This window comes from Saprolegnia parasitica (genome assembly GCF_000151545.1).
Source record: "Saprolegnia parasitica CBS 223.65 unplaced genomic scaffold supercont2.3, whole genome shotgun sequence".
NCBI lineage: Eukaryota > Oomycota > Saprolegniomycetes > Saprolegniales > Saprolegniaceae > Saprolegnia > Saprolegnia parasitica.
This window is the reverse complement of record NW_012156397.1, coordinates 1025770-1041209: the sequence shown is the minus strand read 5'-3', so window position 1 is coordinate 1041209 and position 15440 is coordinate 1025770. Positions and strand designations below refer to the sequence as shown.

At 60.1% G+C, this 15440-nt stretch overlaps 5 protein-coding genes across 5 annotated transcripts; 1 reads left to right on the top strand and 4 right to left on the bottom strand.

Annotated features, from left to right (window-relative positions):
* Positions 1–3: 3 nt before the first annotated feature.
* On the top strand, positions 4–2667 carry SPRG_01495 (NEK/NEK1 protein kinase). Its single transcript, XM_012339705.1, has 12 exons — positions 4–332; positions 380–590; positions 632–748; positions 795–969; positions 1024–1206; positions 1251–1391; positions 1432–1494; positions 1538–1582; positions 1630–1674; positions 1726–2017; positions 2070–2371; positions 2426–2667. The coding sequence occupies exons 1-12, from the start codon at positions 35–37 to the stop codon at positions 2573–2575; spliced, it is 2022 nt and encodes a 673-aa protein (XP_012195095.1). The 5' UTR covers positions 4–34; the 3' UTR covers positions 2576–2667.
* On the bottom strand, positions 2606–4239 carry SPRG_01494 (hypothetical protein). Its single transcript, XM_012339704.1, has one exon. It carries the CDS (start codon positions 4211–4213, stop codon positions 2732–2734), a length of 1482 nt encoding a protein of 493 aa, XP_012195094.1. The 5' UTR covers positions 4214–4239; the 3' UTR covers positions 2606–2731.
* Positions 4240–5776: 1537 nt separating this feature from the next.
* On the bottom strand, positions 5777–8931 carry SPRG_01493 (hypothetical protein). Its single transcript, XM_012339703.1, has one exon. It carries the CDS (start codon positions 8870–8872, stop codon positions 5879–5881), a length of 2994 nt encoding a protein of 997 aa, XP_012195093.1. The 5' UTR covers positions 8873–8931; the 3' UTR covers positions 5777–5878.
* A 1273-nt stretch (positions 8932–10204) lies between these two features.
* Positions 10205–13473, bottom strand: SPRG_01492 (AGC protein kinase). Its single transcript, XM_012339702.1, has 8 exons — positions 12910–13473; positions 12726–12853; positions 12376–12666; positions 11565–12299; positions 11339–11500; positions 11085–11291; positions 10857–11038; positions 10205–10812 (listed from the first exon to the last, which is right to left on the bottom strand). Exons 1-8 carry the CDS (start codon positions 13466–13468, stop codon positions 10278–10280), a joined length of 2799 nt encoding a protein of 932 aa, XP_012195092.1. The 5' UTR covers positions 13469–13473; the 3' UTR covers positions 10205–10277.
* Positions 13474–13949: 476 nt separating this feature from the next.
* SPRG_01491 (hypothetical protein) lies at positions 13950–15298 on the bottom strand. The gene is made up of 3 exons (XM_012339701.1): positions 14846–15298; positions 14190–14792; positions 13950–14137 (listed from the first exon to the last, which is right to left on the bottom strand). Exons 1-3 carry the CDS (start codon positions 15275–15277, stop codon positions 13973–13975), a joined length of 1200 nt encoding a protein of 399 aa, XP_012195091.1. The 5' UTR covers positions 15278–15298; the 3' UTR covers positions 13950–13972.
* Between the last annotated feature and the right edge of the window lie 142 nt (positions 15299–15440).

Below are 15440 nucleotides of genomic sequence, written 5' to 3'. Positions count from 1 at the left end.
CGTGGCGAACGCAACGAACGAGCACATCGCAACCATGGACAAGTACCGCAAGCTCGAGCGCATCGGAAAGGGCAGCTTCGGAGCCGCGTACCTCGCCGAAAAGAAGGGCGACGCCACGGGCACCAAGTACGTCATCAAGGAGATCCCGATCGACCCGAGGGACTCGACAGCCGCGATCCGGGAAGCGCGGCTCCTCGGCGCGCTGGACCACCCCAACATCATTGCGAGCAAGGAGAGCTTTGTGCTGCCAGGTCGCAAGGTCATGTGCATCGTGACCGAGTATGCGGATGGCGGCGACTTGCGCCAGCGCCTCAAGCGCTGCATGGACGCCGGTATTACGTTGCATGCGTTCACCGCCATGGCACGACGCGCTGGGTAGGGCGGCGCCTCCCCGAAGAGGCGATCCTCGATCTCTTTGTCCAAATCTGCCTCGCACTCAAGCACGTGCACGACCGCAAGATCCTCCATCGCGACATCAAGCCCGAAAACATCTTCCTCATGGCCTCCAACGTCGTCAAGCTCGGCGATTTCGGCGTCGCCAAGGTCTTGAGCAACACGCTGGCTTGCGCCGACACGCAGACGGGCACACCGTACGTCGTGCAGCAAGCCTTCCGATCTCTGAGCCTCGTAGGTACTACACGTCGCCCGAGATCTGCGTCGGGAAGCGCTACAACCACAAGACGGACGTGTGGAGCCTCGGCTGCGTCTTGTACGAGCTCGTGACGCTCTCGCATGCGTTCAATGGCCCGTACGGCGCTGCTTGTATATCTAACGAAGTGCATCATTGTTCGTAGCAACCAGCGACAGCTCTTTCTCAACATTGCCAACGGAGCGTACGACACGCAGCGATTGAGCTCCGTCTCGAGCCGGCTCGCCGCCCTTGTCCAGGACATGCTGCGCAAGAACCCGCGCGAACGCCCGAGCATCAACGCGATCCTCAAAACGCCATTGATCCGCGACCGCATACAAGTACGTACATACTCTTCCTTTTCCAGCACTGGAAAATGCGTCGTCGTCGTCTAGACGTTCCTCTCAGCCCAGGAGATGCAAGACGAACTTGGCCACACGGTGCTCCACGGCCAGCACATCTTTCAACCGCGCCGAGGTGGACCCGCGAGCAGCAAAGCGCCGGTGCCGTCGAGTCCCCGGGCCATGAAGCAGCCGCCGCCGCCGCCGATCCCGCAAGCCCACGTCCGGCCTCTCTTGGTGCGGCCGATTCGTGGTTACGCGGCCCCACGGCCGCGGTCAAGCAGCGCCACGAGGTCATGGCCCAGAAAAAGGAGCGCGTGCAGAAGCAGCGCGCAGACGCCGCGCTCCGCAACGCCGAAGCCAAGGTCGCGCTTGAGCGCAAGGCCCGGCTCCTCGCGGCCAAGAAGCTCCACGAGAAGAAGGTTGATTGTATCGATTCGCGTCTTTGTCATCGATGCGTAGAACTCGCCGCCGAAGAAGGGACCGCAGGACCTTGGCCGGCGTGTCGCCGCCTTCAACGCGCAGGTGCCGAGGATATACGATGCGCTAACGTCTCAGAAGCGCCTAGTGGGAGCGCCAGAAACTCGACTTGGTTGCCAACTTGCCGCCCAAGGTATGCGGTTTTGGTGGAGAGAGAAGAGTGTCACCGGTCTCGGCTAGTCGGCGCCCACCAAGGCCGCTGTCGATTTCAAGCAAAAGATCGAGGTGCCATCCTCCCTCGATCTGCCGAGAAGAGTGCGTGACCGTAAAGATTAGGCCAAGAGGGCGGAGCTGCTCGCGGCCCAAGCCGCGCGAGACGCCTGCGACGTGCGGGCGCTGGACGACAGTAGCGTCGGTCTCGGGCCAAAGTACAAGTACCCGCCGTCGGATCGGGACCTCTCGCGCCTCAAGATGTGCGAGGACATTCGCGAGCGAAAGAAGCAACTGCAGCGCGGCGATATCAAGCACGCGCTTGAAGATCCCGTGATCCTCGTGCAGGCGCTCAAGCCGCCGCCTCCCGACGTTGAAGTCATGACCGCGCCCGACACGCTGCACTATGGCAGCACCGGTGCTTGTTTGTCTTTTTCTGTAGTTGGAAAAGCTCATGGTGGGAGTGCTAGTCGGCGTCATTTCGCCGCGCAAACCTGCTTTGCGCATTGACGCCGACGCGGCCAACGAGGACATACGCGGTCTCGCCTTCCACGTCCAAGAGCTTCGGTCGCCCGAGGTCCATACTGCGAGAGACGGCCGCCAAGACATTGTTCAGCGCCACAACCAGCTCGAGTACGAGCGCATGCTGCTGCAGATGAAGAGCGTCATGGATGCTGCGTCGTCGCCGACGGCCAATGACGACGACGACGACGACGACGACGACAACGACGACGACAACGACGACGCTATCTCGACGCCGGACGGAGCACCTGTGCGTCGCATGGAGCTGCCTGGAATCGATGGGACATAATGATTGCTTGCGTAGATGGTGCTGCCGCAAGCGACGCTGGAGGACCCGGCGTTTGTGCAGCAGCTGCAGGCGCTGCTCAAGGACGCGAGCGCTGTGCCAAGTGGTCCAACGGCGCCTCTGCTCACGTGGGCCCGCGACTACGTCCAGCACGTCCTGTCGACCTAACCAACTGCAGACGACCACATGACAGATGACAAGACGACGACGACGACACGTCATTGATGTATTGACACAACACGGTTGATATTCTTGCGACATGACGGGACAGGACGCCGTGCAAATGACGGCACAGAAGACAGAAAAAGGAAAAAGGGACGATGGCTACTCCGAGTGGCGCTTGCCAAAGCCGTAGCTGGGCGACGAGCCGCCGGCGCTCTTGACTTCCATGTGGACGAGCTGCTCAATGGACGCGGGCGGCGCCGTGAGGTCCGAGTACCGGTACTCGTCCTCGAGCATCATCTTGTCATGGGGCATTGGGCTCGCAATCGTGCGCGACCGACGGCGCAGCGGCGGCGGGAGGAGCTTGATGCGCTCCTCGTAGTCTTCCGAGATGACTTGCATTTTGCGCGCGCCCTCGAGGTTCAACGGCGTGTTCGAGTCGAACGCAGAGAGCTGCCCGATCGCGAGCGACTTGTAGATCGTGCGCAGATGGAAGTAGTATTTGGCGTACGACGCGGCCGAGACGCGCACGTTGTATTCGACGGCCGACAAGTACAAGAGCTCGAGCGTGTTGATGCGCCGGAGCGGGAACGTGACGTGGCAGATCTTGGAGAAATCCGCGTTGCACATACTGAGGTCGTCCCAGACCTTGCTGGCCATGACCATGGACGAGAAGAGGATCGCGTGCCAGTTGCCGGCGTGGATCTGGAGGCCTTTGCCCATCGTGGCTTGCAAGAGGCGCTCGACGTAAATGAGGCCCATGATGATGCACTCCGACTCCATCTGCGCCTTTGTGTGCACTTGATGCATGAAGGCGACGATGTCCTCGATCGACGGCAGCGGCAGCTTCTTGAGCGACGACGCCTGCAGCGCCTCGATCGAGAGGAACCCGTGGAAGCGCGGGTCGCATGGCAGCGGCGTCGCGTGTGCCTCCCGAATGTGCCCGCGGATCACATGGGCCACGCAGAGCATCGTACTCTTGACGTCGGGCTGGTTCATCGTGCCCATGCGCACGTAGATCGAGTTGGTGCTGTTGGAGCGCATGCGCAGCGGCTGCGGCGGCACGACGGCGGTAAACGCTTCGTCGCGGTACGCGCTGCCGTCGGTAAACGACGCACGCTCGTGCAGCATTGGCGTCTTCGGCTCGCGGTTCTCTGGGATCGGCGACGGCGGCAGCTTGGACGACAGTGAGCCATACACAGGCACGTCTTGGTTCAAATCTTCCTTGGCCGACAGCGTCCGGAAGAGGCGCGGCGGGCCCGTCGAGAGCATCATGTTCTTCGCGGGCTTGCGGCTATGGACCGGCGGCGTGTCGTTCATGTCCTCTTTGGCCGACAGCGTCCGGAAGAGACGCGGCGGGCCGGCTGCAATCACGGCGGCAACGTCTTCGCGGCTCGCGCGCGGCTCAGGCGAGAGCATGCCCGCGCGCAGCTTGTTCTTGATGTTGGTCTCCATGGTGCGGAAGAAGTGGGACGCTGCCTCCTTCTCGCGCCGGACGATGCACGGCGGCTTCTTCCATGTCGTCTCGCGCGTGACCGGGTGGTAGTAGTACGAGCGGCCAGAGCGTGGACACTGCGCGACCTTCCACTCGACGTCGGCGGCCAGGCTGCTGCTGCTGCTGCTCATCGTTGGTCCTTCGCCCATCGATCGACGCGCGGCTTCTCTTGAGTATTTAATAAGTGGTCTGCGAAGGGGCTTGGCCCAGAAAGGCAGCACGGAATAGCGCAAGGCCATTGGCTTATATCGCTGCATTTCAGCCAATCCACGCTCGCCAAAATGCCACAAACCAATCAAAATCTCGGCTGGCGGTGAAATGTACGAGGTGAGTGGCGAAGGGTTGCGACATGCGTACCGTTCGTGGCAGAAAAAGAGCCGCCCGATCGCACACCGGCGGGATCTGCGTTCTCTGCCTCATCATCCGCGATGGCTACTACGTACTGCAACACGGGTCGCGCACAGGTCGCACTGGATACTTACGACTACGAGAGGAGGCTCATGGCAAAGGGCAAACTCGAGCGAATGGACCGCAGGGCTCGACAAGAATGATGATACACCAGCAGCATGGTCGAACGCGCTGTATGAAAAAGGACACCAGGGATGTACGGTGCAGATACGGCAAGAGCAACAGCATAGCTAACAGCATCGTAGCGCAGACCACGTGGGCGGTGTGTACACGCGGCCAAGGCGGCGGCGTAGCGTTAGCACGCGCGAGACATCGTGGCCATCGAAGACGACAGCACTGGCGGGTATCTGGCGCGATCGATAACTCACGCCGCTACTGAGTCTGAGTCGCCGCCGCCTTCCCTACCGCGATCCTCGCCTTTCACGTGAGGCGCGTCGCGATGGCATGGTTCCTTCTACGATTTATGTCGGGGATGGTGTGGGTGCGGAGGGTGCGTGGGACAAAAGGCGCGCGACTGTCGGCGGTGGCCAGTACTTGACATGGTTCGAAATCAGCATCGATCGAAGCTTGGTATCGCGTCGTGTTGATGGCAACGACCTGGTCGACTCGCAAATATATCTTGCTTCATATTCCGACTGCACGAGGTAGTGTAGTAGCAGCACGCTGGCGCGACTTCAGTGTAAAGGTGCTACAGGACCCCTCTGGCTCACCGCATTTTTGCTGCGTCGCTGCACTTTACCGATGACAAACATATTCGCCACCAGCGATTACACCGAGGTCGTCGCTGCGTTGATTTTAAATTCGTGGCCTCTCGGTGCAGCGTTTGTACCAAGCTACCGTTGTCGTGAGTGCTTGCAATGCTACATCGCGCCGGGCGAGATGCCTCCGTCACCGAACGACTGGAATTCCTCCCTGTATCCTCGCGATCCAAGAGCTCTGTACTAGTATGCAGGATATTGTCAGCACGCCTGCAGCGACGACGTAGGTACCGGTACCGTATACGAGGAGGCGGTCGATCGCACGTTCGCCCAGAGCCTCGTACTCATCGTCGCCGCCACACCCGCCATGTCCCTTGAAACCGCAGTAGGTGGTGCAGTCGCGTACACAGATTTCACGACGAATCAATCAGTCAATCAATCAGTCAATCAATCAGTCATCAGCAAACAATCGACGCTTGCACCGGTCCCAACAAAGCTCTCGCTGGGCTGTCCCTTCTTCCTGGACCGTAAATGTGGACCACATGCTCAGCGGATCGGTTCGCCGAGATGCGTTGAAGAGACTGCGTACGAGGGTCCATAACAAGCTCCGCATGGTCCCTGACTCGGATTTACTATTAATGTAGTACAACTTCAACATATATATATCGACAAACAAAGGCTACCGACGTATTCAAACAGCTTGGTTGTTTACACCACCAGCGTCAGCGGCTCGGTCGTCGACAGCGACGCGTGGGCTTCGATGAGAATGTCGGCCAGAGCGTCGACGTCGGCTGCAATGTGCTGGATGCCAAAGCCGAGGCGGAGCGACGTCTTCTGGCGCACGTCGCAGTGAAACACACGGCGCGAACTCGAGTGCGCTGGGCGGCGCGCGGGCTGCGTCAAGTATTCCTGGATCGCCGCCGCGTGCGAGTGCTTTAGCACGAACGCGTTCGAGATCGTCGCCGGGTCCTGCGTCGCGCGCTGCGTGTAGCCGGCCGAGAAGACCTTGCCCAGGCTCGCGAAGAACCGGTCTTGGAGGCGCAAGACATAGGCATGGCGCACTGCAAGCGTCCACTTGTGCGACGCGTAAAAGGCTTGCACGTCGTTCCATTGGCGCAGCGCGTAGTGAAACCCGGGGGTGCCACCCTGAAACATGAGGTCGGGCGTGTACCCGACCGTCTTGGTCGGCACGTGCGTTGGCGAGAGCACCGAGAGGTCAGCGATCCAGCCCGTGTTGGCTGGCGTCCACGAGGTCGCACTCGGATAAGCGAGAAAGCCGAGACCGGGTCCCGCGGTCGCATGCTTGATGCCGCTGCCAATGACAAAGAGGTGGGGAAACTGCGACGGCAGCGCGAGCGGGACGTTCTCAAGCGTCTGCGCCACGTCCAGAATGAGCATGCGGCTGCTCGGCAGCGCCGCGGCCACCGACGCAATGCTCGCATCGTCGAGACGGAACTGAAAGTTGGAGTAGACGACGCTGACGTAGACGACGTCGTATTTGCCCGTGGCCGCCGCCGCCGCCAGACGCGCGCCGTACGTCTCGAACGGCAGTAGCGCGATCGTCTCGACATCGTGGTGCGGCAGCGCGTCCATTTGCCGTGTAAAGGACAAGAACTCGGCGTCCGAGGTGAGCACGCGCAGCGCCTTGCCCTGCGGGTGGCAGCTCAGGAGCCGCAGCAGAAACTCGTGGCAGTTGGACCCAAAGTTGATGTGGTACGCATGGGATGCGACTCCAAGCGACTGCTTGATGTACGCCGCTGCTGTCGGCACGTCACGCCCAAAGACGTGGTCCCACGACTCGTTCAGGCTCGACGCGAGCAGCCGGTGCGTCGCCGCGACGCTCTCAAAGGCCACGTCTGGTGCGAGGCCCATGCCGTACGTCGAAAAGTGCAGCGCTTGCGGGTCCTGGAGCGCGAGCGACCGGGCAAAGTACGGCCGGAACGGCGACGTCTCGACCGCGACGAGGTTGCAGAGCGTACTTGGCACTTCGATGGCCATGGCCGAGCGCGGGCACAGCATTTGCTGCCACTGAACACGCTGCTTGAGCGCGCGATGGCGCTCCCGCGCGCCTTCCGAGAGCGTGCGAATGATGCGGCCTTTGAACGATTTGTCGACGGCCAGCTGCGACGCGTCGAGCGAGCTCGATAGCTGCTCTTTGGCGTGCTCGCACGAGAGGTACCGGTTCGCGTCCTTCCAGCCGCGCTCGAGCATCTTGACCGTGAGCTCTTGGGTGCCCGCGGCGCCCGCGCCCAGCACCATGATCGCAAGGTGCTGGTGGCCAAAGTAGAAGCGTCGGACCGCATTCTCGAGCATTTGAATGGCCTGCACGATTTGAATGCACTGGGCGCCCGGCGACGTGCGCGCGGCAAACATAGCTTGGATCGTCGCGACGAGCTCCGGCGTCTCGGTTTCGTCCTCCGGCTTCTCGGACTTGACTTGGCCGAGCACGTGGAGCATGTCGACGAGGCTCGTGGGGTCGACCGTCGACCGCGGCGCGATCCCGGCGAGGCACGACGGTGTTAGGGGCATGAGGTGCGCGATGCGACGCCCGAGCTGCCGCAGCCGCACGCTCTGGCCCCCGCTCGCGCCGTGCAAATGGAGCTTGAGCGTCAAGTAGTCGGCCGCGTCCATCTCGCTCAGCATCGAGATGTGGTCGATGAGGTACTCCCAGATCTGGCACGCAAAGCGGTACCGGCGCGCGATACGCGTCAGCACGGCTGCGTTGAGCTCCGTGGGCGCGCCGAGATTCAAGTGGTCGAGGTCATGTTGTGCGACGTCGAGCTGGCGCTCCATGACGCAGCACCACGCCTCGGTGATCTGGTGCACGGTCGCGAAAAAGTGATCTTCGACAAACGCTTCGTCGTCTTCGTCCTGCGTGCAGTGGGTGCGCGTGTGCATCGGCAGCGCGAGCTTGTCGTACGGCAGATGCAGGCCGTCGGACGCGCCGAGGCCAGGACCAAAGGGCAATCCCGCAAAGTGGCAACTCAAAAGCCCCGAGACGCGCTGAAGGAGCTCGTGCGGCGGCAGCGATGCGTTCGGCGCACTGTCGCGCCACCACCAGTGGTCGCTGCGTGCCAAGCTCTCCTGGCTCTTGTCGCGCGAGAGGTCGTACAGGGCCGCGACCTGCGCCTTGTCGGTGACGGCCGCGAGGTCAATGTCCATGACCGTGCGCATCATGAGCAGCTGTGCGCTGAGGTTGCGCATGACGGCGTCGATACGCGATGCGTGGTTGACGTACGGCCGGTGGCGGCGAAAGCGCGGTGCAGTTGTGTCGACCGTCGCGCTCACGTTGACGTCCATGAACTCGAGCAAGAGCCGCAGCGTAATCTCAAACGAGCTGAGTGCGGGCGCGACGCGGTAGAGCGGACCGGGAACCGGACTCAGTGCGACCGGCTCCGAGAGAGGCGCTGAGACCGACTCGACCGGCTCGAACGGCATCGTCTGTGTCGGCGAGACGTACGACCAGAGACCCCAGACCTTCTCGAGCTCGTGGAGACGAATGTACGACGCGTACGTGTTGCGGTGGAGGTTGCCAATGTACGCAGCGTAGGCGCCGATGGTTGCTGACGTCGAGATGCGGCCGATGCTGGCGGCGTCGACGGGCTTGTTGGTTGGATCAAAGGCGCAGGAGCCAGCGGCCGCGTCGTCGGTATAGGCGCACGACGGCACAGAGGACGCGGGCGTGGTGTCGGACAGGGTCATCTTGAAGTTGGATGGGTTGATGATAAGGTAAATGGAGGAATGAGCGGTTGACTGTCGAGCTTACAGCGACTGCCGTGTCAGAACATGGAGGGTATTCTCACATTATGACAATATTTAACGGCATCTTGATGTTACATAATGTTGCAAAGGGGTTTTTCGCGCGTTTGATTGGTCGATTGCATGTTTAGCGTCGACTCAAAACAAGCTGTTTGAAACGGGTGTCGGTTACAGTTCAAAACGTAGAATGTTGACTTGATATTTGTATACTGATTGATGTGCGGTAATGAATTATTGTTGAAGCTGGTATATATTGTCAAAACGGGCTTCCCATGGTCGTTTCGACACCCACGCGGCGACTCATGGCGTAGTACTTGGAGATAGTTCTGATCCGGCTCATTGGCAGGCGTTCGTTGTCGTCAGCGTCGTCGATAAGAGGCATGGGTACCTGGCGTGCGACTCCTTTTCCGTAGCTTCAACTCAAGTACTACTGACGACGCGTCCTTTGGTAGCCGCAAAGCGCCTTTCTGGCCGACAGACGAGACGTGAGGGATGGAGATTGCCCCGAGACTCAGCGTGTTCTTTTATGGATCGGATAAAAACGATGACCAAGGGCATGTGCTCAAAACTTGAGTGTAGCAGCATTCGTGGCTTCTCGAGAACACTCGAAAGCTGGTTTGGATTCGGGGACGTCGCTTCTTCCTGGTCGTGGAGTTGGCTGATGCTTCCTTCGTCATCAACGGACGTGCACGACCGTCGCGCTTTCTTGCACCCAGGTTTCTGCAGAATCGCCGTGAACTTCAACCCATTGGGCAGGATGTGCTTGCTGTTATATATTGTCATAAAGCCGCCATTTTCGTACTACACCAATTTTCAAAATGGATGCTGCCTTGCACATCGAATCGACATGTCGCGCATTTATACTACCTCGAGACGGGGTACATACAAGCACTCATATACTGTACAAATACCCAGTAGCAAGCTTATAACATCCCGGTCACGCACTGGTATATATTGTCAAACGCAGATAAGGAGGCGGCGCATGAAGGTTCCGGATCAATCGGACGCGAGGATGGGCTCTTGCGACTGCGCGTGCATTTCATAGCAGTTCGTCAGCACGTTCGAAAGAAGTGCGAACACACACGGAGCTTAAAGGCTCAAAGGAGTAACCATACTAAAAGAAAATCGTGATGATGTCATCTTCGCGGTCGGCGAAAAACTGTTATATATTGTCACAATCCATACACCCGGCATGCAGATGAGGCGCGGGTCCGAAGACGGGGCTGACGCAAGACAACTAGTATACATCGGCAGAAGCGTCGACCCGTGCATGCGGAGAGCCACTTGGCACGTTGCTCTTACTGGTAATCTAGTTAAGACTAATACATAGGATTATGCATCATCGTCTTTACAACTCAAAACTAGTAATGTTATCGACGGCGATGACCTTGGGGACGACGGGCTCGGGCCTCTTGACCTGAAACTCCACAAAGTCGTCATCGTCGTCATCGTCCTCCTCGTCGTCATCAAACGTGCCGATGTGTCCATGCACCTCCTTGGGCGTTGAAGGACCCTGGGGCGTTGAAGGACCCTTGGGCGTCAGCGGCTCCTTGGGCGTGGAAGGTCCCGTCGGCGTCAGTGGTCCTGTGGGCGTCAGAGGACCCGTGGGCGTCGATGGCTCGTGGGGCGTTGTCGGCGGCGGTGTCGACGGCTCGGGCGGGTCTTCCTCATAGTGATCTTCTTCCTCTTCGAGGATCATCGCGTGTTCGTTGCCATTGTCGCGGAGGTCCTTGAGCGCCGCTTGAAACTCTTGCGACTGGTCGCCGAGGTACGAGAACCGATCAAAGTGCTTGCCCGACGTGTTGGTGGGCGACGACGGCATCGCGACCGGCGAGTCAGGCATGAGCTCTTCGCGCGCCTCGCGCGTCTTGGCAATCGCACGACTAGACACCGTGTCCTCATGTTTCTTCTCTTGATCCCATCCTACCTCAGACAGCTCTCGGGCGTCACGTCTTCTTGGCGGTGCGGCGGCCGCGGCACATCGACTGTCTGCGCCATGAGGCCCGTCCAGTCCACGTCGGCAAAAAACTCGTGGCGCTTAATTTCTTCGGCGCCAAGCGGCCCCGACCCGAGGCGCGTCCCAGCATCCTTGTCCAGCAGCCGCGACACCTAGACCGATGTCAACAACAGCATACGGTGGATCCAAAACACGAACGAGATCCTTGGCATCCGGGGTGAAGCGCTCGCTAAAGACGCACTCGTCGTTGAGGATCTTCTCAAAGAGCACCGCGGGATTCTGGTGTCGGAACGGCGAGTCGCCTTGGATCATCTCGTACATGAGGATGCCAAAGGCCCACCAGTCGACCGCCGTGCCGTACGGCTCCTTGAGAATGATCTCGGGCGCGAGGTACTCGCACGTGCCCTAGACGGTGCTATGAGCTCTACGGCTCTTGCGCCTTCGAGGCGTACGACAAACGACGACGCGCGGCCCGTCTCCTTGTCGACTTCTTCTTTGGACAAGCCAAAGTCGGTGCACGCAACGTTGCCGTCGGCGGTCAGCACGATGTTTTCGAGCTTCAGATCGCGGTACAGAATGTTGGACGCATGCAGATGCGCAATCGCAAGCAGAATCTAGTTTGCCAGAGGTCCAGACTTGAAAATGCCACTACCAGATATGCCAATCGCACGAACATACCTCGGCGAGGTAAAAGCGCGCGCGCTTGATGCTAAAGCGGCCGCGGCGACGGAGCACTTGTCGCAGCGACCCGCCGCTGTAATAGTCCATGACCATGTACAACTTGTCCTTGTTCTGGAACGCGTAGCGGAGCTGCACAATGTACGGGTGGTTGGCTTCTTGCAGAATGCGGCGCTCGGCCATCGTCTGCGTCACGAGGTCCTTGTTCATGACCCAGTCCTTCTTGAGCACCTTCATCGCGTAGAGCTTGCCGTCGTCGTGCTTGCCCACGTCCTTCTTTTGAACGAGCAGGACCGTGCCGCAGGCGCCACGCCCAATCACGCTCACGAGCTCAAAATCGTTGACCGACATCTTGCCGGGCATCGCAGAGTCCTCAAAGACCGACTCCTTCTCGCCGAGGCGCACGGCGCGCGGCCGACTCCACGAGATGAGCGACGGGAGGCACTTGCACGTCACGCAGAGCCGGACGCTGCCTTCGAGCTTGGTCGTCTCCATCGAGCTGCACTTTTCGCACACGGCCGATTGGCACGTCCGGCAGTGGCGACGCCACCGACGCATGTTGAACGGCTGCTTGCAGTTGTAGCACGCCTTCTCCATGCCGCCCGAGATCGTCGAGATGCGGAAGCCAGCGTAGCGCGCCTTGAACGTCGAAAAGACCGAGTGCATGACCGACTGGAGCACTTCAATGTCCGAGAGCTCGTAGCCCGCCGAGAGCACAATGCAGCCCGCGTCGTACTACGTATCAAGATATCAGTCTATCGACACCAAGTCCTCGAAACAGAAAGAGGTCAATGACGTCGCAGGCGCCTACCTCTTTGGGTTTGAGGCGCGTGAGCTGGGGCTCGGCCGACGCCACGTACGAGACGGCCCACTGCGCAATCGTCTTGCGCAAGAGGTACGAGTCCTTGGCGTGCACGCGGTGCGTCGACTGGATAAAGGCAATGCCACTAAGGAGACGCTTCATCTCCTTGAGATGGTGGCGCATCGAGTCGACGAGGAGCCGGCCGCCGTCGCCGTACGCAATGACAAACACGTGGGACGCCTGCGACGTGTCGACGTGATCGCGCCACGCCGAAATGAACCGGTCGATCGCACACTTCATCTACGCACGAGACGGAGGAGGGTATGAGGACGAGCATGGTGGTTTGTAAGAAGACGTACGACCGACGTGTTGGGCACGGGCGACTCCTTAAAGACGTCGTCGTACACCATGATGCCAAAGAGGTCGTCGCGCGCGCGGATGAGGTACGGCAGCATGGACCCGAGACTGCCGTGATGGATGCCACCGCCTAAATGTGGTCGCTTCTGCTGAGATGTGGGAAGAGAGGGACGGTACGATGGGTACCTTCCGAGCCCGAGCGCACGCACAGCTTGGAGCTCCAGATCCCGGCGGGCGACCCGCCGCTGTCGCCGACAAAGACGAGGAGCCGGTCGGCGTGCGAGACGGACCTCGACATGAAGAGGTTGCATTCGATCATCGTGTCCTCGCACGGGCTCTCGTCGCGGTAGAGATCAAGCATTTCCTCCATCTTTGCTTGCACATTGACCTTGACCGACTCGACGAGGCCGCCCGGGGGTGGTGCCCGCGGCTCGGGTGGTTCGACGTAGTTCGAGGACGCGACCAACGTCGTGGGCTTTTCCGTCTTGGAGCCCGAGATGCGCTCGCCCGAGCCGCGCGAGCCGCGGTTGGGCATCGATGTGCCGGTCGGCGAGAGCATGTTCTCTTCGTCGTCCTCGGCGAATTCGCCCTGACTCTGCGACGTCGAGGACGGGCTGCTCGTGCTCTGGCCACGGCCGAAGAGCGTCGTGACCGAGTTGAAGCCCACGAGGCCGACGGACTTGCGGCGGACGGCGTCGCGGATCGCGCCGACCTTGCTCAGCGGCAGAGATGGCATCTTCGACATCCGCGGCAAAAGCGCTTTTGATGGATCCAACTCTTAGCGCAGCTTAGTCGAAATCAAGTCTCACAGGTTATTCATGGACACCTTTCTGCGTATTTTATGCAATTTCATTGACTCCACATACAAAGGCCAGACAATAGAATGCATAGACCTACGGTCATGCCACAGGGACGAAACGTAGTCAGTATAAATCCTGTCCAGTATCACATCTCGCAGGCATCGGTCGATGGGAGACGCTGCCACGCCGGCCACAGTGGCTCACGGCCCCTCGCCGACGGGCGAGCGATCCCGCCTCGTCGCGACCACCTACGATCCTTCCGACCATAGGTACGGAGGCGGCGTCATGGTACTGAAGCCGTGCGACCGAACCGTTCTCTGGGAAGCTGGCTATATGGCCGAGCGACGAGACGGCCGCCGTCGCTACGCCAACCACCTCACGACAGTGCGATGCAGGGATAGGCAAGACACGACGACGACAAGTTGGGTGGCATACATTATATTGTTGTATTAGTCATCGGGGTAGTAGGGGTAGACACGGAAGGAGGCGTCGAGAAGCCGCCCGTTGGCGTCGTAGTGGGCCATAAAGTAGCAGCTCTCACAGTAAAACATCGGGTCTTCGACCGCCATCGGGTCGTCGAACGTGACGTGCTTGGCCGCATGGTTGTGGCAAATCTATCCGCATACTCGTCCATGAGAGGCGCGCATGGCAGAGACGACGACGTACCAAGCACTTTTGGTGCTGGCGGGTCGACGCGTGGACGCGGAGCGGGTACTTGGCCGTCTCGACCTCGTCGCGGTCGTGCAAGAGACGCATGTTGCGAAGATACATGACGTGCTCGCAGCTGCCAAGGTGCAGGAATAAATAGGGTACGTCAAAGCGCAGGTTCAAGTCCGCGAGCCGCGTCGTGAGCATCGGGAGGGGCGGGTCGCGAAAGCCCGGGAACTCGTCGTGGAGCCGCAGCATCGGGAGCGTGTCCATCCAGTACGCAATCTCGCCGGCGTAGTGCGTGCTGCCGCTGCCTTCGGGCGGGATCGGGTCCATAAAGACGCCGTCCAGATAGCAGAGCTTGCAGCCCGAGTCAAACTCCTTGAGGTGCAAATGGCTCACACAGTAGATGGCGTCGACGAGCTGGACGAGCGTTTGGGACGCGAGCGCCAGCACAAACTGGTTCTTTCGCGGGTTCTGTGTCGGATGGAGGACCTCGAAGAGGTAGAGGACTTCGTTCGGGGGCGGGTGACTCGTGCAAGCGTGGTTGGCGACGAGCCACGACGGCGTTGTGAACGCCTCGAGCGGTCGCTGTCGCTGGGCCGGGTACTTTTCCAAAAACTACCTCCATATAAGAATGTAAGAATGCGAGCCATACATGCGAGTAGTCGTACGGCTTGTGTCGCGGGGCTCGGCATGTGCTCTGCCCGGTGCTGTGCCTCGGACTTGAGGCCACGGAAGACGTCCTTGATGCGCGACTCGTCGTCCGTCGCCGCCGGCGCGTCGCTGTAGCCTACGCGCGCAAATGCCAGCGTCTTTTCGCGCTGCTCCTTGGGCCTCAGGGCTTCAATGGTTTCCACTGGGCTAATGTCGTTCCACGCAGCGAGCGCGGCCTCGATCGATGCGTGCATGGCGTCGGTCGCCGTCGAGAGATGCAGGTCGTCCGTGCTAAGGTCCAAGGTGTCGTCTACCTCGCGGTCCTTGGAGAAGCGCGGGAAGTTGTTCAGGAAGACCGTCGCCGGGTTCGGCGGCGCTCCTTGGACCCCGTGGTCGCCCGACCCGACGGTGCTGCCATCGTCGGCGATCGCATTTTCGGGCGCTTGCATGAGATTGGTTCGTGCTCCGCGCGATCCACGTCGGTAATATAATGCGCTTACATACAAACGATGCGTTTGATGGTATTAAAATGTGAGTGGCGTGCAATCTGACCCATGCGCTTCTACCAATATACCCTGCAATCGGAAACACCGTACACAACTTAGCACCGAA